The sequence below is a fragment of the Callospermophilus lateralis genome, chromosome 12 (assembly GCF_048772815.1).
Source record: "Callospermophilus lateralis isolate mCalLat2 chromosome 12, mCalLat2.hap1, whole genome shotgun sequence".
In the NCBI taxonomy this organism is placed as follows: Eukaryota; Metazoa; Chordata; class Mammalia; order Rodentia; family Sciuridae; genus Callospermophilus; species Callospermophilus lateralis.
In genome coordinates, this window is record NC_135316.1 from 25,966,710 (window position 1) to 25,991,517 (window position 24,808).

General features: G+C 38.7%; 1 protein-coding gene and 1 non-coding gene across 14 annotated transcripts in view; one reads left to right on the forward strand and one right to left on the reverse strand.

Moving 5' to 3' along the window:
* Zmym5 (zinc finger MYM-type containing 5) overlaps positions 1–22,220 on the reverse strand; it is a 34,857-nt gene extending 12,637 nt beyond the window's left edge. Inside the window, exons 1-5 of one of the 13 annotated variants that reach the window (XM_076872175.2) lie at positions 21,979–22,220; positions 20,880–20,948; positions 16,371–16,434; positions 11,233–11,719; positions 10,911–11,004 (exon numbers count right to left, since the gene is read on the reverse strand). In XM_076872175.2, the coding sequence (XP_076728290.1) occupies positions 10,911–11,004; positions 11,233–11,719; positions 16,371–16,372 (583 nt within the window). In that variant the 5' untranslated portion in view covers positions 16,373–16,434; positions 20,880–20,948; positions 21,979–22,220. The other 12 variants (XM_076872176.2, XM_076872174.2, XM_076872177.2 and 9 more) reach the window with 12 other exon arrangements.
* Positions 15,475–15,545, forward strand: Trnaa-agc (transfer RNA alanine (anticodon AGC)). Its single transcript has one exon. It is a non-coding gene; the product is annotated as a tRNA-Ala (tRNA).
* Positions 22,221–24,808: the final 2,588 nt, after the last annotated feature.

Below are 24,808 nucleotides of genomic sequence, written 5' to 3' on the forward strand. Positions count from 1 at the left end.
GTAAAGTGTTGTGTGGCACACTCAAAAAATGCCACTTTTATATACATTTATAGAAAATGGCAAAGGATATGCAAATACAGAGATAGCTATAATGAAGCATGACTACCCAGAAACCTTAAGAAATATGATAAGGCTATAAGTTTATCCATTTTCCTAGCCAACATTATGAAAAATTTAAAGCATACAGAAAAGTTGAAAACTTTTACAACTAACACCCATATACTCACCAAGTGGATTCAACATTATTGTTTTTGCTTTATCATTTTTCTACCTATTCATTGCTCTAAAAATTAAGCCATCATTTTTGCATATTTCAAGAAAACTGAAGACATTGGTCTACTGTCTACTTTCCTTCAAAACACTTTAGATATAATACTTTAATGCAAATCTTTCTATAATTATTTCCTAGCTTTCATAGGCATTAATATAGGTTGTAGGTTACTCAGGAAAGACAGCTTTCCTCATCTTACATATATTGTATGTCACTGTTATTATTATTAATAATATATTTCTATTAGCTTCAAAATGGTATAGGATTACATAGAGGTGAAATGCTTCAATGTGTATATGAAGTCACTTAACAATCTTTTATTTTTTTCTTGTGTGGTGTTGGGGATCAAATCCAAGGCCTGAGCATGCTAGGCAAATACTCTACCACTGAACTACATCCCCAGCCTAGGAATCTTGTTTAACAGAGATTCTAACTTGGTAGATATGAAAAGGGACCAGAGATCCTGCATTTCTAATGAAAATTAGATGAAGCTTCAAAAAACAGGACCCTATGGTATAAAATTATTTTTTCATATCTATCTGTTTATATCCGTTCATTCATCCATCTTCCTAGGGGTGCTTTACCAGTAAACTACATCCTCAGTTCTTTTTGTGAAATTTTTATTTTGAGACAGTCTTACTGACCTTGCAATTCTTCTGCCTCACTGCTCACCAGTCTTTTGTGCAGGTTACAGTGGTGCACGCCTGTAATTCCAGTGGCTCAGGAGGCTGAGGCAGGAGGATCATGAATTCAAACACAATCTTAGCAATTTAGCAAGGCCCCAAGCAACTTAGTGAGACCCTGTCTCAAAACAAAAAATGTAAAAATAGCAGGGGATGTGGCTCAGTGGGTAAGCACTTGGGTTGAATTCCTGGTACCAAAAAGAAGCTTTTTGTTATTACAAAGAGGGGGCCATCGGTTCCCTCCAACTGTTCCAAGGGCCTCTTAACAACATTACTAGCACTAAAACCATACCTATATTCTTTCCTCAATTGCTACCTACTGTTTCTTATTTTGTCTTATTTTCACTTACAGATAAAACTACACCAGAATAAGCAAGAAAAGAAAATGTGGTATATATATTCACAATGGAATATTACTCAGCATTAAAGAATGAAATGATGGCATTTTCCGGTAAATGGATGGAACTGGAGACTATCATGCTAACTGAAATAAGCCATTCCCAAAAAACCAAAGGCCAAATGTTTTCTCTGATTTGTGGATGCTAATCCAAAACAAGGGAGGCTGGAGAAGGGAATAACAGAAATCCACTGGATTAGAAAAAAGGAAATGAAGGAAAGAGAGAGGAGAGGGAAATAGGAAAGATAGTAGAATTAATCAGTCATAACTTTCCTGGCCTTGTATTTGAATACACAACCAGGGTAACTCCACATCATGTACAACCACGAGAGTGGGATCCTAAATAGAATAAGTTATACTCTATGTATGTATAATCTGCCAAAATACATTCTATTGTCATGTATAACTAAACAGAACAAATAAAAAAACTGCAAGTTTGATTTACAAAATAATTTTTTATGAAAGGTATTCTGATGCTAATGTATCAGGGTTACCAGCACCCCAAGAGAGCAGATTCCTGCTTGGAGGTATGAAAATAATAAATAAAGAACAAAAGAGGCAGAAAATAGTTTTCAAAGTAGAGACCTGGCAAGTTTTCTAGCCCTGGCAGGGACTACAGCTGAACACGGAAAAAGGCCCCAAATCTTTATTTAAGGGGAAATACATCAAAAGGTTTTAGTATGGCAGGCTTCTTGAGGAAAAAGATGAGGAAAACAGGATAAGTATGAGAAAAACAAGTTGTTTGGGGCTAGGGAGGTTCCGCCCACCTTCCAAGGCTGCTTTTTAACCTAGGGCTATGAATTAAGGTAAGGTGTCAGCTTTAATTTGAGCAATCTGCAACTGGTGGATTCACACCAGGAGTTCTCAGAAAAGCACAGGACAACCACTCCCCATCCCCCCTACCTCGCCTCATGATTGCTCAAACAAACCCATAATTCATACACAGCCTCTAACAATAATGTTTTATTATAGGACCTGTTACTTGTTTAATCATATAATACTGATGTTTAAGAGATTTCATGTTTTAAAATGTTTCATTGTTTTAAAAACCCTAAGATATTTCATTAAAATCTAAGAATCTTAAGTGCAGAAGCTAATTATTTTTTCTAGCATTGTATAAACTTGCACAACTATTATCTAGATAAATATACAGAATATTTCTAATATTCCAAAAGCTTTTCTTTTAGCTCTTGCCTATCAGTTACTCCGTTCACATTTAATAGGTCAAAGATTAACTTCTCTCTTTTTTGTGTGTGTGTGGTGCTGAACACTGAACCCTGGGCTTCACACATACTACTAGACAAATGCTCTACCATTAAGCTATATCTCCAGACCTTAAACCCTCCCCCCAAGGGCCTAAGTTACCCAGACTGGCCTGGAACTTGCACTTCTCCTGCCTCAGGCTCCTAAGTACCCAGGATTACGTGCCCACAACACCAAAGATTAGTTTTGTCTTCTTTTAAATTTCACATACACAAAATCACATAGTTCGTACTTTTATGTTTAGTTTCCTTAACTCTATATTTTATCAGTTAAGGCTCACCCCCACTGCATGCAGCAAGATATTCTTTCCCCCTTTTTTAAATTTTTTTTTTTTAATATTTATTTTTTAGTTTTCTGCGGACACAACATCTTTGTATGTGGTGCTGAGGATCGAACCTGGGCCGCACGCATGCCAGGCGAGCGCGCTACCGCTTGAGCCACATCCCCAGCCCTCCCTTTTCTTTTTGCAACACAGAGATCAAACACAAGGCTTCATGCGTGCTAGGCAAATGCTTTTGCACTGAGTTACATCTTTATCCCTAAGATCATTCTTCTAATTATTGTTGACTATTCCTTGTATGACCAATATTACTGTATTATTATTCATTCTTGCTATTGATGAACATTTGAATTTTTTCCCATTTCTTACTATGATATTTGTATTTTTTTTCCAACTTACTCATTTATTAATTTTAGGTACTCAGGATTGAACCCAGGGGCCCTTTAACATGGAGCTACATTACCAGTCCTTGTTATTTTTTATTTTGAGACAGGATCTCACTAAGTTGTTGAGGCTGGCCTCAAACTTGGGGCTGGGGCTATAGCCTGGTGGTAGAGCATTTGCTTTGCATGTGAGAAACACTGGTCCTTAGCAATGCATATAAATAAATGAATAAAAAAATTCATTATGACAAAGACAACAATTTAAAAAAACAAAATAAGGGGCTGGGGATTGGCTCAAGCGGTGGTGCGCTCGTCTGGCATGTGTGCGGCCCGGGTTCGATCCTCAGCACCACATACAAACAAAGATGTTGTGTCTGCCAAATACTAAAGAATAAATATCAAAATTCTCTCTCTCCCTCTCTCTCACTCTTTCTTAAAAATAAAAATAAAAATAAAAAAACAAAATAAAACAAACTTGTGACCTTCCCATCTCAACTTCCTGAATAATTGGGATTTATAGGCATGTGCCACTGTGGCAGGCTGTATATGTCTTTTTTTTTTTTTTTAAATATGCAGTTTTTAAAAGGGCAGGGGTTATGGCTCAGCAGTAGAGTGCTCCTCTAGCACAGGCAAGGCACTGGGTTCGAGCCTTAGCACCACATAAAAATAAATAAATAAAAAAATAAAGGTTTAAAAAATATATATATATTTAAATATTTATACATATTTTTAGTTGTAGTTGGACAATACCTTTATTTTCTTTCTTTATTTTTTCATATGGTGCTCAGGACTGAACCCAGTGCATCACACTAGGCGAGTACTCTACCACTGAGCCACAACCCCAGCCCCTAAATATATATTTTTTTAAACTTTATTTTTCATGTGGTGCTAACCCAGTGCCTCACCCATGCTAGGCAAGCGCCCAACCACTGAGCTACAGCCCCAGTCCCTGTACATGTCTTTTATAGTTTACTCTAACTGGAATTTGTAAAGGTGCTTGAAATTTCTTTTTTTGTGGGGGTGGGGAGGTAAGTACTGGGGATTGAACAAGGAGCACTTGACCTCTGAGCCACATCCCCAGCCCTATTTTTTTTTTTTTTTTTAATTTTATTAGTTGTCAATGGACTTTATTTCATGCATGGGTAAGGTTCTTGAATTTTTAAGTTAACGTTTTTTTCATTTTAGAAAATTACCAGGGGTATGTGTGCGGCCCGAGTTACATCCTCAGCACCACATACAAAGATGTTGTTTCTGCCGAAAACTAAAAAATAAAAATTAAAGATTCTCTCTCTTAAAAAAAAAGAAAAAAGAAAATTACCAAATTGTATTTTTTTGGCTCCATCTATCCTCTTCTTTTTGGGACACTAATTACTTATTCTTTTAGTCAATTGTGATAGTCCTCTTACATTCTTTTCTGTGTTTTCTACCCTTTGGGTATCAATAACCTTCAATGATTTATCTTACAGTTCATTCATACTCTCTTTAGCTGTGTCCAATCTATAGTTTCTTAAAATTTGTGTTTGTTAGCCCTATTAGCTTTTTTGGAGGGTGGGGTGTGAGGTGCTAGAGATTGAAATCAGGGCTCTGTGCATGATAGCAAGTGCTCTACCACTCAACTATACCCCCAGCCCAACCCTATTATCCTGAAACCCTGCATGCTTACTTCTATTGTCTGCTTTTTTCCCCCCTCTTGATATGGCCTAACCTCCTCATATTTCTGGTTGCTTCACTAAATTGCTGAGGCTGGCTTTGAACTAGCAATCTTCCTGTCTCAGGTTCCCAAGTTGCTGGGATTACAGGCATGTGTCATGACACCCAGCTCTGGTTATTTTTTAATTATTTTTGTTAATTTTGTGGTGCCAGGTTTTAAACCCAGGACCTTGTAGGTACTATTTATTTTTATATGGAAAACTGCAAAACAAACAAACAAACAAACAAACAAAATGCCTAAGGCTCTGAATATTGTCATCATTCTAATTCAAAAGCTGGAAAGGAGTTTTTTTTCTTTTTTTAAATTTTTTTTTTTGGCTGTAGATGGACACAATACCTTCTTTATTTATTTATTTTTATGTGGTGCTGAGGATCAAACCCAGTGCCTCATGCATACAAGGCAAGCACTCCACAGCTGAGCTACAACCCCAGCCCCCCCCCTTTTTTAAAAAAATATATATTTATTTTAGTTGTAAATGGACCTTTATTTTATTTATATGCGGTACTGAGACTGGAACTCAGGGCCTCACCAGGCATGTGCACATGCTAGACAAGTGTTCTACCACTGAGCCACAACCCTAGCCGTGGAAAGAAGTTTCTACAAGCATCTCTCTTTGGGAATCTCCAGTGAAGTCTATCAAAAAACTACTTAACTCCTCAAGAGACTTTTCTGGTAATGAACACATATTCATGAAGGAAAAATGGAGTACTAAGTATTAGAATTATTTCTCTGAGGTTTCTTCTCTTAGGTCTTAGAACTCCAACATTTTTCACTGTATTTGTTAGCTCTATGATGGTCTTCAACAGATATTTTATATACTTTTTCTCCTATTTATTCTCAGTAAGAGGCATAGGAATTACCTAGTTATCAGAAATGCGACTTCCTAGAATCAGTATCATGTACAAAATATTTATAATGTAATAAAAACATAATAATGATGGCAAGAGCAATTAAAAAAAATTTGTTTTTTAAATGGTGGTACTGGGGACTGAACCCATTGGTACTCTACCAATAAACTATTATATTCTTAGTCCTTTTTTTTTCCAATTTGAGACAGGGCCTTGCTAAATTGCACCTGCTGACTCTGAACTTGCAATTCTCCTGCCTCAGCCTCTTGAGTAGCTGAGATTACATAAGCTTACCACCATGCCATGCCTCGCTTCTACTCTTAATTTATACTGTGGATTTTATACCAGCCTTTCATAACTAGGGATATGTTAAGAAAAACAATATACACTAAGCAAAATTGTTATTGTTACTTTAAAAGAGTCAGCATTTAGGGCTGTGGATATAGTTTAGCTGGTAGAGTGCTTGCCTCCCATGCATAAGGCCCTGGGTTCAATCCCCAGCACCCCAAAAGAGTCAGCATTTATATGTTTATAATGCAATTCTGAAATCATTGAAAGTCACCAAATAGGTAATCTGGTTTTATATCACAGCCCACAGCCCCCAAATAATCTCATATTCACCTCCAAAAGACTTCTGAATTAGCCTAACTTGACAGTCCAGTGACACAGGAAAAATGACAAAATCTTTTACTTGAAACATGTCTTTTTGCCAGGTGCAGTGGTTCACACCTGTAATCCCAGAAGCTTGGAAAGCTGAGACAGGAGGATTGAAATTTCAAGGCCAGCCTCAGCAACTTAGTGAGGCCCTAAGCAACTTAGTGAGACCCTGTCTCAAAATAAAGGACTGAGGATGTAGCACAATGGTAAATTTCCCCTTGTGTTAACCCCCGCCCTCGATATCCCTAATAAACCTTTTCTTTCAACCAATCCTTAAGAAACATAAATGAGGGCTGGGTTGTGGCTCAATATTTGCCGAGTACATGCAAGGCCCTGGGTTCGATCCTCAGCACCACATAAAAATGAATAAATAAAATAAAGGTATTGTGTCCAACTAAAACTAAAAAAAAATTAAAATAAAACAAAACAAAAAAAGAAAAGAAAAACATAAATGAGACTCCTGACATCTTAAATCACAATTTAGGACTGATTCTTTGTGTTAGCATTTCCAACTCTTTTAATTTACTGGAATTAAAAGAAGACATAATCACAAGTGTATCTTCCTTCTCATTACTGCATATTCATATTAATAATGTACTCTGGTTCATGCACAGCATCTGGAAACGATTGGATAGATATGCTGTTACATCATCTCATATTTAGTTGTAGTTGTCTAAAACTGAATGTATCATCTCACTCCATTCCCCATTAGCCTCACTAAATCACATTTCTTTTCCTGGTTCCTTACTCCACTCCCTACTTGCCTTCTCTTTTTTTCAGTACTAGGGTTGAACCCAGTTCGAGGAACTACCACTAAGCTATACCCCAGGCCTTTTTATTTTATTTTTAGACAAGGTCTCACTAAATTGCCACGGCTGGCTCAAACTTTATCCTCCTGCCTTGGCTTCCAAAGTAGATAGGATTACAGGCCTACATTACCATGCCTGCCTTAAATCACATTGTTTTTTAGCAAATTTTCTGTCTATTAGTTATATTGACATTGCCTTAGAAGTGACTTAATTTCAAAGAAAGCTTCAAATATTAACCATTACCTTCACCTGATAAACTTATGAACATTTTCTTTAGAATTCTAAATTAAATCTTTTTTTTTTTTTTTTTTTTTTTTTTAGCACCAGGGATTGAACCCAGGGGTGCTTAATCACTGAGCCACATCCCCAGAACTTTCTTTTTTTTTTAATTTTGAGACAGAGTCTCCCTAAGTTGCTTAGAACCTTGCTAAATTGCTGTGGCTGGCTTGGAATTTGGGTTACTTCTGCCTCAGCCTCCCAAACTGCTGGGATTACAGCTACCATGCCTGCAGCTCTAGATTAAATCTTATTATTTCAAGGATACTGTTCTCTTAAGTTTTGTCTTCAAAAGTAGATCTTTATAGAACTCAGGAATGATGTAAGTTCAGTCCATACTTCATAGACAATAGAAATTGTCATATATCATAAACGACTACAGTTCAAGTGTAGTTATGGAAACTTTCTGCTTCACTTATTTATGGGTATCAAATGAATCATTTAGTGCTTTTACATTTTAAAAATCAATAATATTTCATGTAATGAGAAAATATTAGAAATACAAAATACAGGTATGAATTAGTAAGATAAAGGGATGACAAGAACAAAATATAAATTTGGGGTCATAGCTCAGTGGTAGAGTGCTTGCCTAATGTGTTTGAGGTCCTGGGTTCAATCCCCAACATAAAAAAAAAAAAAAAAATTGACATTTTGTCTGCAAAATGTATTTCTAGAAACTTTTCAAGAAAAGAAATATGCCACTGGTTCCGGTGCTTAGGAGGCTGAGGCAGGAGGATTGAAAGTTCTAGGCTAGCTTCATAAACTTAGTGAGGCTCTAAGCAATTTAGTGAGACCCTATCTCAAAAATAGAAAGGGCTGGAGATATTGCTCAGTGGTTAAGTGCCCCTGGGTTCAATCACAAGTACCAAAATAAATAAATAAATATCTAAACCTAAAAGATGTTCATGAAAAACCTGGTTTACAATTGCAAAGACTAGAAAACCTGCAAAGAGCAAACCATTAAATAAATCTTAAACTTATATTTGATACATGCTGATGAAATACTTGGATGAAACATGCCCAATGCTTCCCTGAGGAAGATAAGAACAAGAAAAGGTTTTATTTTAATTAATTAACTTGTGTTTTCCTCTGTTATGAGAATACTGTGTGATTATTACAGAATATTTGGAAGAAATCATGGTTATTTGGAACACAATGGTTCACTGAGTTTGATTTAATGAGTACAAAAACTCATTAAATCAAAATAAAAAGGGCTGGGGATGTGCCTCATGGTTAAGCACCTGGATTCAATCCTTAAAACCACTAAAGGAAAAATCTGGCTGGAGAAGACTATTTTAGTCTTTTTAGAGAGTTATACATAGTTTTACATAGTTATACATAGTCAGATTCACCTTTTTTTTTTTTTTTAATTACAGTGCTGGGGATGGAAGCCAGAGTCTTGTGCATGCCAAGCAAGTTCTCTACCATTGAGTCACATCCCCAGTCCCAAGATTCCACTTTTTAAGAACCTTTAAAAACTACTAATTGTCTAGTATAGATGCTATATCAAAAGAAAACTATGTATAACTCTCTAAAAAGACTAAAACTAGTCCTTTCTCCAACCAGTTTTTTTTCTTTTGTAGTTTTAAGGATTGAATCCAGGTGCTTAACCATGAGGCCTTTTTTGAGATAAGATCTTGCTAAATTGAATCCAGGTGCTTAGCCATCTCCAGCCCTTTTTATTTTGAGATAAGATCTTGCTAAATTGCTTAGGCTGACCTCAAACTTGAGATCCTCATGCCTCAGCCTCCAGAGTTGCTGGGATTACAGGTGTGCGCCACCATGCCTACTCTACTCTTAATTTTTTTGCATTGTTTCACACATGAGCTTTTGGGGGACACCTTATATATAAACCATATAACAAATACTCTATGGAAATAATTAAAAATTATAAATGATAATTTACTCAAGTGTATTGTTTCAAAATTGGGAAACTATATATAAATGCTAAAAAAAAAAAAAAAAAAAAAAAGAAAGTAGGGGAATACGTACCTCAGACAAAAGAATAGTCTGTGACCACTAATAATTGTATTTACATATTTTAAAAGACACAAAATACTACAATTTAGATTGAGTATACCAATGTGATATAAAATTATCCATGATATACTTTAAATTATATATATATTTTTAAAAATCACAGAAGTCTGAAAGTACACAAACCAGAAACTAAACAGAGATCACTTCTAGATGTTGGAATAAGACAGATATGTCTTTATTTCTAACCATGATTTCTTCCAAATATTCTGTAATAATCACACAGTATTCTCATAACAGAGGAAAAGATTAAAAATATAAAGAAAAAACTGGCATTCCAATAAAGCAGTAACAGAATTAGGTTCTTAGGTTCTGGTTTCTTTTCAGTTATTTTTAAAAAAATTCAACAGGCTAAAAGGCATTAAAATGGTAAAAAAATCCATTACCAATCCTGCCACCCCCAAACCCCACTTAAGTAATAGAAAAGCCACAAAAAAGAATTGCTAATATTTAAAATAACTTGCTATATCTATCAAAAAAAGACTCTACACATAAAAGATTTTAAAATAAATTTCTCTAAAACATTACAACTTCTAAAATCAAGCAACTAATAAAATGGTGACTTAAAAACTAAAGTCATAGATAACCAGCCCCAAAGTAAATAATTAAAAAGCAAAAACTAAAACATCAAGTTATATACTTACAAATTAAAATTTGATATTACATATTATTTTGTTCACTATCCATCTTTTTATTCTACAATATTTATTTGTTTATTTATTATTTCTGCTACTGGGGACTGAACCTTGGGCCTTAGATATATTAAGCACATGGTTTATTAAGGTACAGCCTCAACCCTACAATCTTCATATTAAAATAAACAAGGGTAGTAGTAGTTATGAAGGTTTTCAATTAAAACACTTTAGATGTAAATCACATTGGGTAAAATAAGATTAACTTCCTAAAATTTCAGAGACCAAGTAGACTGTACAGTTTTATTATGTAAAATATACTGGTTTTTTTTTTTTTTTTTTTGGGGGGGGAGGTACTGGGGATTAAACTCAGGGGCACTCAACCACCAAGCCACATTCCCAACTCTATTTTGTACTTTATTTAGAGACACTTAGCACCTTGCCATTGCTGAGGCTGGCTTTGAACTCATGATCTTCCTCCCTCAGTCTCCCGAGACACTGGGATTACAGGAGTGTGCTACTGCACCTGGCAATATACTGCCTTAATATTAAAGCCAAGAGAAATATTTCATACAGAATGTAAATAGATATAAATAAGCATTAAATATAGCTAAAAGTTTATTCACTTGATGTAGAAGGTAAATAATATCGCCTACTGCTTACCAGGATTATGATGAGTTGGAAATCCTCCATTCTGAAATACATCTACTGCCACATTCATTCTACCAGGATTAAAAGGTCTTACTCCAGTCTTGGTCTGTGAAGTTAAAGATGGGGTGTATGTTTGTATATTAACACCAAAATTACTTGACTGAAGTCCTTTAGCGATATCTCCCAAGTTGGTATTCTACAGTGATGTTATATGTGTAATCATTAAGTTCATATCTCGCCCAGCATTACACTGTTTCTAAGGTTGTAATATTAGTAAAATGTATCTCAGAGTCGATTCTGTTGTGATAACACTATAACCCATTCCTGCATTTACCTTACTTCTTGAAAGACTTGAAGTGGAGAAATCCAAATCTTTGGTATTATTTTTAGTTGCAGGAAGTCCCCACTCAGTAAAATTGGAAGAATTTTTCTCCTCTCCTCCATTTGTTTCTATGTCCTCTTCATCATCAATAACAATTGTCTCACACATACTTCCCTTCTGAGAAGCCAAATCTTTTGAAGGCGGCAGGAACATGGAATGATTTCCTTGTGGTTTTTCATGTTTTGATGATGCCAATATAAAATTTCTTTGATCGGCTATTGTAGAAATTGAAGGAGGTTGTACAGATTCAATAAACACAACATCATCATCATCTTCCACTGATGAGCTTCTAGATCTATTTACTAAAGGACTAACTGGATCACCACGTGTATTTTCTATGTCCATGAGTTTAGCTGCCATGGCCGTACTCCCTGACAAAGCAGGAATCTGGTTGGTCAATTCTAATCCTCCCACTGAAAAATCATCCATGCCAAAGAACCTGTAGGAGACAGACAAAAGAAAAAAAAAAATCCTATTACCTTTTTTTTGCATTAAAATATATGATTTATTACCTCAACTTTTAGAGAAAAAAACAAATACTCATTCCAGTTTTTCCTCTCCTGTTTAAAAAAAAAAAAAAAAAATTGGTTAAGAGTTTGATGGAGGGCTGGGGATGTGGCTCAAGTGGTAGCGCGCTCGCCTGGCATGCATGTGGCCCGGGTTCGATCCTCAGCACCACATACAAACAAAGATGTTGTATCCGCCGAAAACTAAAAAATAAATATATAAAGAGTTTGATGGAAATTAATTCTATAACTTTAGGTCTTTTAAAAAAATATCTCTTGGGCTGGGGTTGTGGCTCAGCAGTAGAGCACTCACCTTGCAAGAGACCCTGAGTTGGATCCTCAGCACCACATAAAAATAAATAAATGAAATAAAGGTATTGTGTCCATCTACAATTAAAAAATAAATATCTATAAATAAATAAATAAATGGGACTAGGGATATAGCTCAGTTGGTAGAGTGCTTGCCTAGCATGCACAAGGCCATGAGTTCAATCCCCAGCACTAACCCAAAAAAAAAAAAACAAAAAAACACATATATATATATGTGTGTGTTTTATATATGTGTGTGTGTGTAAGATATTGTGTCCATTTACAATTAAAAGATATTTAAAATAATCTACTCAATTATAGTATTCACTTAAAGCTATTCATCATGATGATAGGTATAATTTAGGTAAACCTAGCTATTAGCTCACAAGTTCTTTTCTTCTCTCTCTTTTTTGGGGGATACTGGAGATTGAACCCAGACTTTCATGCATGCTAGACAGGCACTGTTCCACAGCAATATATCCCTAGTCCTAGGCCACAAATTCTTATTTATTTATTTGGTGGTGTTGGGGAACCCAGGGCCTTGTGCATGCAAGGCAAGTGCTCTACCAACTGAGCTACATCCCCAGCCCCCCCAAATTCTTAACTATTCTTGTTATACTCAACAAACATTTTTGTGTTACTATTACATAATAAGCTATGATGATGAAGGAAAAAATCCAGCAGACAATAGTTAAAGATCTTTATCTACAAAAATGAGTAACTGAAGGAGCACAGCTCTTAAGCAGATAGGAAAAGAAGATGTGAAATTAACCATATATAAAAATCATTTACATCTTTTTTTTTAAGAGAGAGTGATTGTGTGTGTGTGTGTGAGAGAGAGAGAGAGAATTTTTAATATTTATTTTTTAGCTATCGGACACAACATCTTTGTTTGTATGTGGTGCCGAGGATCGAACCCGGGCCGCACACATGCCAGGTGAGCACACTACCGCTTGAGCCGCATCCCCAGCCCTCATTTACATCTTAATGACAAGGGGCAAAAATAAGTATAACTGGAATGTATATAAGTATGTATCAATGATAGATAGTAAGTCAAAGTAGCTTATACATTGTTAACCTCAATTTTCTGAGGGTAGAAACTCAAAAGAGTGAAAGCAGGTAGAACTATACAGGTGTTCAATAATTAGGAAAACTCACTTCACAAGGCAGTCATTATTCCATCTAAATGCCTTGTATTGGAATATGCTAACATTTTCATTCTAAAATTTTCTTAATTTTAGTTGATAAGTTACAGTCAATCACGTAATAAGTACTATTTATTTTTATTTATTTTTTTAAAGAAAGAGTGAGAAAGAGAGGGAGAGAGAGAATTTTTTTTTTTTTTAACATTTATTTTTTTTTAGTACTTGGCGGACACAACATCTTTGTTTGTACGTGGTGCGGAGGATCGAATCCGGGCCGCACGCATGCCAGGCGAGCGTGCTACCACTTGAGCCACATCCCCAGCCCCTATTTATTCTTAAGAAGTGTTACACCATTAAATATATTATCTCAGTTAACACTTCCCTTAGTGAGGTAGGAACTATTATTTTTTTTCATAAGCAAACTAAGAATCAGAAGACCTGGCCCAAGTCTTCATGGCTAAAAAAAGTAATCAGGGTTCAAATTCAAGAAATCTAACTGTAAAACCTATTTCATAGCCACCATATTATACGCAATTAATGTAAAAACAATGTTTAAATATTACTTATCTTTTTAAGATGAGCAAATTTTGGCTGAGAGTTTATTTTAAGTTGTAGGACACAATACCTTTATTTTATTTATTTATGTGGTGCTGAGGATCGAACCCAATGCCCCCAGCATGCAAGGCAAGCACACTACCACTGAGCCACAATGCCAGCCCCTTGGTTGGGAGTTTAACTCAAACACAGAACACTTACCTACATGCTTGAGGCCCAGGGTTCAATCCCCAGCACCAACCCCACCCCAGGTATATAAGCACTAGCACTCTCAAACATAAACTAGCATTCTGCTTGTGCACACACAAGATGAGCCAATTCATTACAATAATAAAATCAAAATTAAAATAAAGCAGTTGGGGAGAGTGCCACAGTGCAAGCCTATAATCCCAGCAGCTTGGGAGGCTGAGGCAGGAGGATTCCAAGTTCAAAGCCAGTCTCAGCAATTTAGCGAGATCCTTCTTAAAATAAAAAATCAGAAAAACGGGCTGGGGAGGTGGCTCAGTGGTTAAGTGCTGCTGGGTTCAATCCCTAATATCCCAAAATAAATAAGATAAAGCAAAGAAGTAACTGCTAGGAGTATAGGTCAATGGTAAAGTGCCTATGTCAGGTCCTGGGTTTGATGCCCAGCAGTACAAAAAAAAAAAAAAAAGAGAGAGAGAGAGAGAGACAGAGAGAGAGAGAGAGAGAGAGAAAGAGAAGAGATGAACAAATAAACAAATATAAACAATCAGTTTAAAAGTTTGTAAAAGAGGGGTTGGGGTTCTAGCTCAGTGGTAGAGCGTTTGCCTTGCATGTGTGAAGCACTGGGTTCGATCCTCAGTACTACATAAAAACAAATAAATAAACTAAAGGTATTGTGTCCATCTAAGAATTATTTTTTTAAAAAGTCTGTAAAACAAACAAAAACTGAAATCACAGTTAATATTCATCCATTAAGCTTATTAGGAGGTTAATTTTCAAGGAAAGAGATTATAATTATATTAACTATATAAACTTAAAAAGGTGGTAAATACATCAATTCTGTCTGACCTTTTATATTTGAATAAACTTATCCTTCTGGAAAAGGGCTGTATCAACTTCATGGTATCCTATTTTGGTTGTTAGGCCCTATTTTCTTCTTCTCACAGAACAAAAACTAGAAAGGGCATTCTTTTTAATTTACTTTGCTAAGATATCATCCACACATCTTAAAATTCACTCACTTATAGTATATAATGTTTGTTTGTTTTTTTATGTTCACAGAATTGTGCAACCATCACAGCAATCAATTTTAGAGAATTCATCACACAAGAAAGAAACTAGAACCATTGTCCTCTTTCTCCCAGCCCCAATCACTTAATCTACTTTGTGTCTCTATATATTTGCCTATTAGAAAGAGCACTCTTTAATCTTCAGCTTGCTACAGTCATACAGCTCTGAAAAACTAAAAATTGGTGGTTAGTATTACACCTAGTTTTAAATCAGACTTGGGGTCAGTGAGTGAAGCTCAGCAGTAGAGTGCATGCTTAGCATGCAGAAGGTTCAGTACCACATTTACAGCATGTTCTTCTTCAGCATCTCTGTAGACTCATCATTTCCTAACACATTTTATCAATATAAAAAAGTTCAACTCCAAAGCCAGCTTCATATAAGTGAATATATATGCCATAATCATTCTCATTTAAAATCAGAGCTGAGGATATAGCTCAGTTGGTAGAGTGTTTGCCTAGCATGCACAAGGCTCTGGGTTCAATCCCCAGCACCACCAAAAACAAAACAAAACCCACAGACATTATGTTTTTATTAAAAAACAAACAAACAAACAAACAAACAAAAACCATAAAAATCAGTAATAAAGTACCATGATTCTGAAGGTTACTAACAAATGCAACAAGGTATGAGAAAGAAGAATCAAATGAAACACCACTACAAAGAGCAAGAGAATTATTACAGTGCCTAGGTATAAAATTACTATCTAGAAATCAATAGCCTGACAGGGATTAAGATGGTGGGATGATAATACAACTAACTTCATTGCCTTCCAAAATCCCCCAAACAGTAAAGATCCTACCCACAAGGAAATAAAGAACAAGAAACCAAAGCAATGAAATCTTACAACCTAAAGAGAAAAGGAATAACTGGTTAATTACGCTGGTCTGACACAAACTCTTAAATATATGATGGAAAAAAGCTGAGATCATCCTGATTTATACTACAGTTATCAAAGGTCAGATGGGCTAGGATTGTGGCTTAGTGGTAGAACACTTGCCTAGCATCTGTGAGACACCGGGTTCGATTCTCAGCACCACATATAAATTTTTAAAAATCTTAAAAAAAAAAAAAAAGTCTTAGAAACTTGTTGTATCAGATTTCCCTTGAAAAGTGTGAGTAGAAGGCTAAAATAAAAAAGCTGGGAGATAGTCTTAGACACTTCCCTCTCATTATGTTGAGAGTGACAACCCTTTTCCCTCTTAGCAAAAGTTCTCAAATTCAATTCTTTGGTGAGAATAGAACGTAAGATATTCAAGGTGCACCAAACACAACAAATGCATATGAAATACTCCCTCTCCCATATGATTCTCAGAGAACTCACATCCAGACTTCTATATTCTAGGAAGTAGGCTCTTCTCTGGAAGACTTCTTTCTCAGACTCTTCCCTGTGGATTTAAGAACAGTAAAAAGCAAAGATCTAAAAATGACCTATGTAGTTCCCTATCAACTGGCAAAAATTTCATCCTATACCAAAGCTCTAAATTTAAAGTCCTGCCCTCATGCCGCAGTCTGGCTAGGCACAATTCACCAGCCACTTATCAAGCAGGAACAAACTTTATTTTTAGCATGCAGGAGGCACCAACCAGCTCTCCAGGAATTCCCGGAGAGCCCAACAGCCACCTCTTGGCACTTCCAGTGAGCACTCTCTACCGCAACTCTTAGGTCATTTTTAAATTTTCCCGCTCCTGAGGCAGATTGGCTGGGTCACGTGGGCAGAACCAAAAGAGTCCTCCAATGAGCAGCTCCATGGTCTGAAAGGGCGGGGGGAAACAGCCCAATGAGCATCACTGCAGAGGAGCCAATCAGCTGAGCAGGTGGAGCCCAGCCCCTCTATCTTGCCTCCTCTGAGCGGTTTGCTCCTTGCTCAGCCACCTGTGGACCAGGCCTGCTTTCGCTTCAGCCCGCGCCAGGGGGAGGCATCGTGGGCAGACGTGGCAGGCCACCACGAGGGAAGGTGGGGACATGGAGGAGGACACGCGGGAGCCGCAGAGTGGCCGCCACCAGGGTGCGGGCCCTCAACACCCTCACCTCTCACTCTTCCAATCAGCTTTGTAGTCCACAAAATATTTTTTTTTCTTGGTATTGGGGATTGAACCCAGGAGCACTTAACCACGGAGCCCCATCCACCCCCGCCCCCACCCCCGCTTTTTTTTAAATTAAAAAAAAATTTTTGTAAGTTGTAGATGAACATAATATCTTTCTTTAAATTTATTTTCAATGTGGTGCCGAGGAACAAACCCAGTGCCTCATGCATGCTAGGCAAGCACTCTACCATTGAGCCACAACCCCGGCACCCCCCAGCCCCACCACTACTTTTGAGACAGGTCTTGCTAAGTTGCTTAGTGCCTAACTGAATTGCTGAGGATGGCTTTGAACTTGTGATCCTCCTGCCTCAGTTTCTCAAATTGCTGGGATTACACAAATGCACCACCATATCTGGGTTGTAGTTCACATTTTTTTTTAAGTTATAGGTAGACACAATATCTTTATTTTATTATTATGTGGTAACTAAGGATCAAACCCAGCGCCCTATACACACTGGGTAAGCACTCTACCTCTGAGCCACAACCCCAGCCAACAATTCTTAATCATAAGTAGGCTAGCCAAGAATTAGAAGTATTTGGCCTGGGGCTCAGTGGTAGAGAATGTTGCCTTGCATGTGAGGCACTGGGTTCAATTCTGAACATCACATATAAATAAATGAAGAAAATAAAGGTCCATCAACATCTAAAAATATATTTAAAAAAATAAGTATTTCAGCCATAAAGAAGAATGAAATTGTGGCAACTGCCAATAAGACTATCATGGTAAGTGAAACAAGTCAGTACCAAAAAACCAAAGGCCAAATGTTCTCTCTGATATGTGGATACTAACATACAAAAAGCGGGTGGGAGGGAAGAATAGAAGTTCACTGGTTTATACAAAGGGGGAGGAAGGGAAAGGAGTGGGGTTGGGAATAGTAAAGACAGTAGAATGAATCAGACATAACTTTCCTATGTTTATATATGAATACATGACCAGTGTAACTCTACATCATGTACAACCACAAGAATGGGAAGTAATACTCTGTATATATGTCAAAATACATTCTATCGTCATGTATAACTAAAAAGAACAACAACAACAAATAAACACAGAAATGAAACAAAAAAGAATTAAAAGTATTGGGGAAAGCCTCTAATGTGAAATAAGATAAGGAGGAAAAACAAACATGACAGTGCAGAAAAAAGAAAATGAAAAACCACATAACTATCATTAGTACTCTAGATGGATAAGGAATGAGCAAACATCATTAAAAATTTTACATTTCTAATTTTTAAAAATGCCAGGAATTAAACACTTAGTAACAGAATAAACTCAATAAAAGGATTGAAAGATATAACTGAGGAAATCTCAGGAAAAAAAGAGGACACAAATTGTATATACTTACAAGGCTAGGCAGTAGCTCCGGGGTCCAGCACATGCTTAGCACCTGCCCATGTGCATACACATATAGAATCGTAGGCTGGGCTTGGTGGCACATGCTTGTAATCCCAACTACTCAGGCTAAGGCAGGAAGGTTCAAGGATAGCCTGGGCAACTAAACAAGATCCTGCCTCAAAATTTTAAAAAATAAAGAGGGCTGGGGATGTAGGTAGGTGATAGCATGATTGCCTAGCATAATAAGAGCTGGGTTCAATTACCAGAAGGAAAAATAAAAAACTACCATTAATTACCATTAACTAAATACATGTGTGTTTATGTATGTGTCCCATAATTTATGGCCCAAGAATTTTACAATCTTCATAACAATCTTGGGAAGATACTTACTTTATTCATTTGTAAAATGTACATAATAAAAGCTCACAGAATAACTGACTTGCCAAAGTAAGAGAGCAGAGATTTGAACCTTACTCTGGCTGGCACAAAAAGCAAATCCTCTGCACAACAGCATGGCGTAAATACCTGATGACTTCTGAGAAAAATAGCCTAAGTACTAATAACTGAGTCAGTGACATATTACCTGGCCAATCTTTTTCTTTTTAGTTCTCATTAATTTCCTTTTCCTACAAGATCCATCATAGCTCTAGAACCACACCCCACATCTCATCATCTCACCAAACTTCCATGGAATCTTCAATGCTACCACTCTAAGAATCCTGTGAAAATTATCCACTTGAAGTAATTTCTGTTCCTAAAAGCTAGACACAAAACTCTATATCCTGACATTGTGTCCTTAAAGAGGTGTGGTTTAGAAGTACTGTGTAAGAAGTTAAACGTAGGGCTGTGAATATAGGTCAGCTATAAGCACGTGTAAGGAAGGCCTTGGCCTCAATTTTCATGAAAGGAAAAAAAAAAAAAAAAAAAAACAGAAAGAAAAAAGAAAGAAGAATAAAACAACTGCAATAAGTTTAACTTTGCAGCCAGGCCCAGGAGTTGGGAGCCTGAGAAAGGAGGCCAAGTTCAAGGACAACCTCAACTTTAGCAAGGCCCAAACCAACCCACTGAGACAGCCTTAACCAACTCAATGAGATACTGTCTCAAAATATAAAAAAAGACAAAAAGGGCTGGGGATGTAACTCAGTGGTAAAGCACCCTTGGGTTAAGACTCCAGTAACAAAATAAAACAAAATAATATAAAACAATTTTAGTTTGCAGGGAGAAACTCCAGCAAAGAGAAGGCTGTAATACTACTATGAAAGCATGGAGAATAAGTGAATCACAAAGTTCTTTGTGCTGAACAATGGAAAAATGATCAGTGTTGAAAGGATAAAATGCAGCAGACCTAAGACACAACAGAATCCCACATGATAAAAATAGGAGTTTTTTTTTTTTTTTTTTTTTTTTAATCATCATTGGTGGGCTGGGGATGTGGCTCAAGCGGTAGCGCGCTCGCCTGGCATGCGTGCGGCCCGGGTTCGATCCTCAGCACCACATACAAACAAAGATGTTGTGTCCGCCAAAAACTTAAAAAAAAATAAATATTAAAAAAAATTCTGTCTCCCTCTCTCTCTCACTTCTCTCTTTAAAAAAAAAAGATCTAAATCATCATTGGTGTTAAAATCATTAACTGAATAGATGACAGAGAATAGAGCATCTGCATTGTATCACAAGGAACACATAGTACTTTCTGGTAACAAAGAAAAAGCCCATTAACCATAATGAAGGGACAAGGCAATCACTGCTAATTCAGTAGTAAATGCTACAACTAGATTATGAATTTCCTGATGTGATGCAGCTGGACTACTGTCAAGGTATATAAATCATCTGGATGTGGTGGCACAGGTCTGTAATCCCAGCAGCTTGGGAGGCCAAGGCAGGAGGGTTGCAAGTTCAAAGTCAGCCTCAGCAACCTAACAAGGCCCTAGGGAACTCAGGGAGACCCTGTCACTAAACGGAAAAAAAAAAATACAAAAAAGGGCTCAGTGGTTAAGCACCCACGGGTTCAATCCCAGGTACCAAGAAAAAAAAAAAAAAAAACCAGAAATATACATAGATATAGATATAAATCAATCTTCCTCAAATATAATACAAGCAATAGTTTTTTCTTTTAGTGTTTTATTTTTAATTAGAAAGAAAAAAAATCTATCCACTGGAAGACAAAAATGTTAAATGCATTCTATAAAATGGAACAAACAGTCCTATTTTGGAACCCCCTGAGAGAGCAGCAGTTGTGTAAATGCCAGCAGTCACTCCAGTGCTTTCCGGAGATTATCCTTGCTTGGCTCTGGGGACAGAGGCCACTCAAAATAATTACTCTTTGCCTTCAAGATAACAGGGAGGTAATCTCACAGGAAGAACAATATTTCACTAAATATATTAAACAAGAAAATGGGATAAAATGACTCACAATAGAGATATTTTCTGTATTAATTTCTGCCAAAGCTTCACCAAATTGCCCTGAAGGTGATTCCGGGTCCTAGAGTAGAGGAGATAAAAAATGATTTACAACCAAACTGTGTGGTGCCACCAACTCCTCAACACAAGAGGATGTAAAGGGATAGGTCATGAAGTTACTGCGCGGTTCCGCCAGCCCCGCACGTTGTTGAAAAACTCAAAGAAAACCAAAACCACAACATAGAGACAAAGCTAAACCTGTTTCTTCAAATTACAGAATTCGGGGTGGGGTTGGGTGAGCTGAGCTAAGGGCACCAGGTCAGCTCCTAGGAAGAGAGGGGGCAGGGCAAACGTTGATTCAGCGCCAGCAAGGGATTCGTATTCCCTCCAAAATTTGCCCACCCAGCTTCATCCCTGACACTCGAGAACCAATACGCAGAGGGAAGCTCACGTCACCGTTGAGCAGCATTTGCGGCAAGTAGTGGCCCTGGACCCGAGGTTTGTCTGCGGGCAGTTGGCGACTGGCTCCAGGTCCGCCATTAGGAACTCGCCCAAGAAGCCTCGCAGCTCCGGGCAAGATAAGAGCTAAGAAGGGGAACCGGTGGGACAAAAGCAACAATCCCAGTCCCGAAAAACCTGGGGGACGTAGGCTCCAACGACAGGTTAGGAGGGCAGACTCGAGAGCAGCAAAGCCGGCCGGGGTTCCCCCGCAGAAAATAAAGAAAAATACCCCGAGACCTCCCAGCCCACCCCTGGCTACCGCCTCACTCGGCCGCCACCGCACTCACGCAGCCCTCGGGCCGCACCTAAGGTGCCTGTGACAGGAGCGCCGCCCCAAAGAGCCACCCACTGAGGCCCCGACGCGGTAGCGGCTACGGAGGCCACACTAAAGGGTATCAAGCCCGAAACGGTGGGACGCTCAGGAGACTGCCCTCACCCTTCTCCGCCTCCCCAGTAGCCTCCGCCTCCTTCTTAGGAGGCTGCCTTGCTTCTAGCCACCCCCACTCTCCACGGCCCTCAAAGCGGGGATAAGCCTCACGGGTTCTGGATACCGCTCCGCGGAATAAAATCTCCCCTCCCCTGACCCACCCCCTTCGGCAACACGTACTTACAGATTCCAGTCGCGGCTTTAGCGCTGGTAATGAGAAGGCGGAGGCGCAATGCGAACGAACCCCCCATATGCTCCGCCCTCCGCATGCTCATTGGCTGCGGTCGGAGACGAGCCTGGGTACCTCGGGCACGCTCATTGGTTACACTGGCCTTCCTTCAGGACACCCCTCGTGGGGAGGTCCGAACGACTGTCCCTCAGTTGCGGGCCACACCTCCTGCTCTGCCGTTCCATTCCCCCACCGATGGTCTTCCGCGACTCCCGCCGCGTCCCTTCACCTAGCCGCTCCCGCCTCGCCCCGCCCCCACCCACCTGGTCCGGCTGGGTTCAGGAGCCCGGGAATCCGCCGCCTGGCCCCGTCCCTGGGCCGCTGACTCTCAGAGCTGGGACAGCCGGGAGCAATTGAAGCGGGGTCGCTTGTCCTCAGGCCCGGGCTCCAGGCCGTCGCCTCGGCTCGAGGAGAGATGCGGCCTCGATGCTCCAACGTTCTCTCTGTCCAGTCCCTGGAAGGCTCCAGCGAGGGAGGACGCCCGGGATGACTGGAGCGAGGATGAGGGGGAGGTCGGGAACGCGGCTTAAGTAGGTACCTGAGCATCGAGGAGGCCCCCTCCTCCCTCGCCTCGCCGCGATGGGGAACAGTCCCCTCACTTCCCGTCCTGGTTGCAGCTAGAGGAGACGACGTCCTCCATTTTGTTGGAACTGCTGGGGGAACCTGGGGCCCATTCAGAACCGAACCCCATGGGACTGGGAAACTTGTCCACGAGCAGCCCCGACTGGACTCTGGTTCGGCAGAGGGAACGGCTACCACTTTCGTAGTACGAGTCCGCATGGCCATGATGGGCCATCATGAACGGGGGAGTCCCGGACGCCGCTGCCCACTTCCATCAGCCAAGATGGAAGGAGCTGTGGGCTCCCCCGAGCTGCGCTTCTTCCCGCCAGAAGGACCAACCTGTCCAGGGGCGTGTTTCAGTGTCGCCGGCGCGGAAGCCTGGGCGTTGGCCCTCCCACAACTCCACCATTGCCTAGTCCTCAAGGATTGATGGAGGACGCATTCAAACGCCTGCTCCATCGCTTCTCCGCCCACTGAGACCCCTGCGGAGAGACCCGGGCCACCTCCACGGGAGTCCAATTGTTCCTCGTCTACGCCTAACGCGAAGACGTCATGTTGTGGATTTCCAAGACTCCATGTAAAGATGAAAATGATGACTCTTGCCTTGGCGGTTCTTGGTGGGACTACGACTGATGGCGTTAGGTTGGAATGAATTTGGTGAAATACCAAGTTGCTGTGTAATGTCTGGAAATAGGATTTAAAAAACAAAACAAAACATTGTTTCCCCTCTTATAATCCCCTCCAAGGTATGATAAAGACTCAGGCTTATTCAATGACAGTCATACACAAACCACTTAATACATGCTTGCTCATGGATTATTAGCAAGAGTGCAGGGTAAGCCTTCGTATATTGCTTGATGCTGTATTTCTTGGATGTTCTCGGGAGAATGTCAGCATTTTTTTTAAGTCTTCAATTAATGGTTGGAAAAATGTACTGAATGTGTGTATTAAAAGAAAGGGCAAAATTTTAATGACTGTTCAGCATTTGTAGGTACAAAGCCAGATATACAATGAATTTACAGAGAAAAATTCCATAAAGTCTGCCAGAGATTTTAAATCTTAGGCTTAGTAGCCACAAGTCATGTATTTTCTGAAGTCCTATTTTTGTTGAAGGTCTCTATTCAAAGATTAAAAGTTGATAAAATTTGTTTTCCCTGATAATGACAAGTTTAGAAATGGCAACTGTCACCTCAGTATGCTGCCCTTTCAGGAAGTTGCCTTAGTTTTTCTAGTGCTACAACAGAATATTACAGTTTCAGATGGTGAATTATAAACTATAGAAGTTCATTTAGCTAATGGTTCTGTAGGCTGTGAAGTCCAAGATCATGGTACTCCATCTGGTGAAGGTTTTGTGACTATCACAACTGCTTAAGAAAGGACAGGAATAAAAGCACACACCAGTTGGGCATGGTGGCCCACATCTGTAATACCAGTGACTGGGAGGCTGAGGCAAGAGGATTGCAAGTTCAAGGCCAGCCTGGGTAACTTAGTGAGACCCTTTCTCAAAATAAAAATAATTGGGGGAGGTGGGGTTGTGGCTCAGTTGTCCAGTGCTTCCTGGCATGTGTGAAGCACTGGGTTTGATCTTCAACACCACATAAAAATAAATAAAATAAAGCTATTATGTCCATCTATGACTAAAATATTTTTTAAAAAGGAGTTGGGGATGTAGCTCAGTGGTAGAGTTCCATCTCCAGTACCACAAAAATAAATAAATAAATTTAATATCATAAAACTATTTTCCACTCTGGTACCTGAACTGACCTGAGCAAACTAAAGAGACAATATGAACTGTGGAATGAGATGGACATCATTATCCTAAGTACATGAATGAAGACACAATTGGCGTGACTCTACTTTGTGTACAACCAGAAATAGGAAAAATTGTGCTCTATATGTGTAATATGAATTGTAATGTATTCTGCTGTCATACATAACAAATTAAATTTTTTTTTTTTAAAAAGGATGTATGTGAACTACATTTTGCTTTCCAGAGAAGACTGGCATTTACATTCTATTTGTGTTAATTATCATGCTGTCATAGTCTCTTATGTTCTCTCAGCCCCACTTCCTTTCTCATAATATAGAATGATAAAGGATGTTGGAAAGTCCAAATTGGAAAACATTTGTGTCTGTGTTAAATATCAACAAGAACACATGCAATTTGTTATAAATCTTTTGATAATCTCAAGCTAATGTGAAGGCAGAGTAACACTGTGACCAA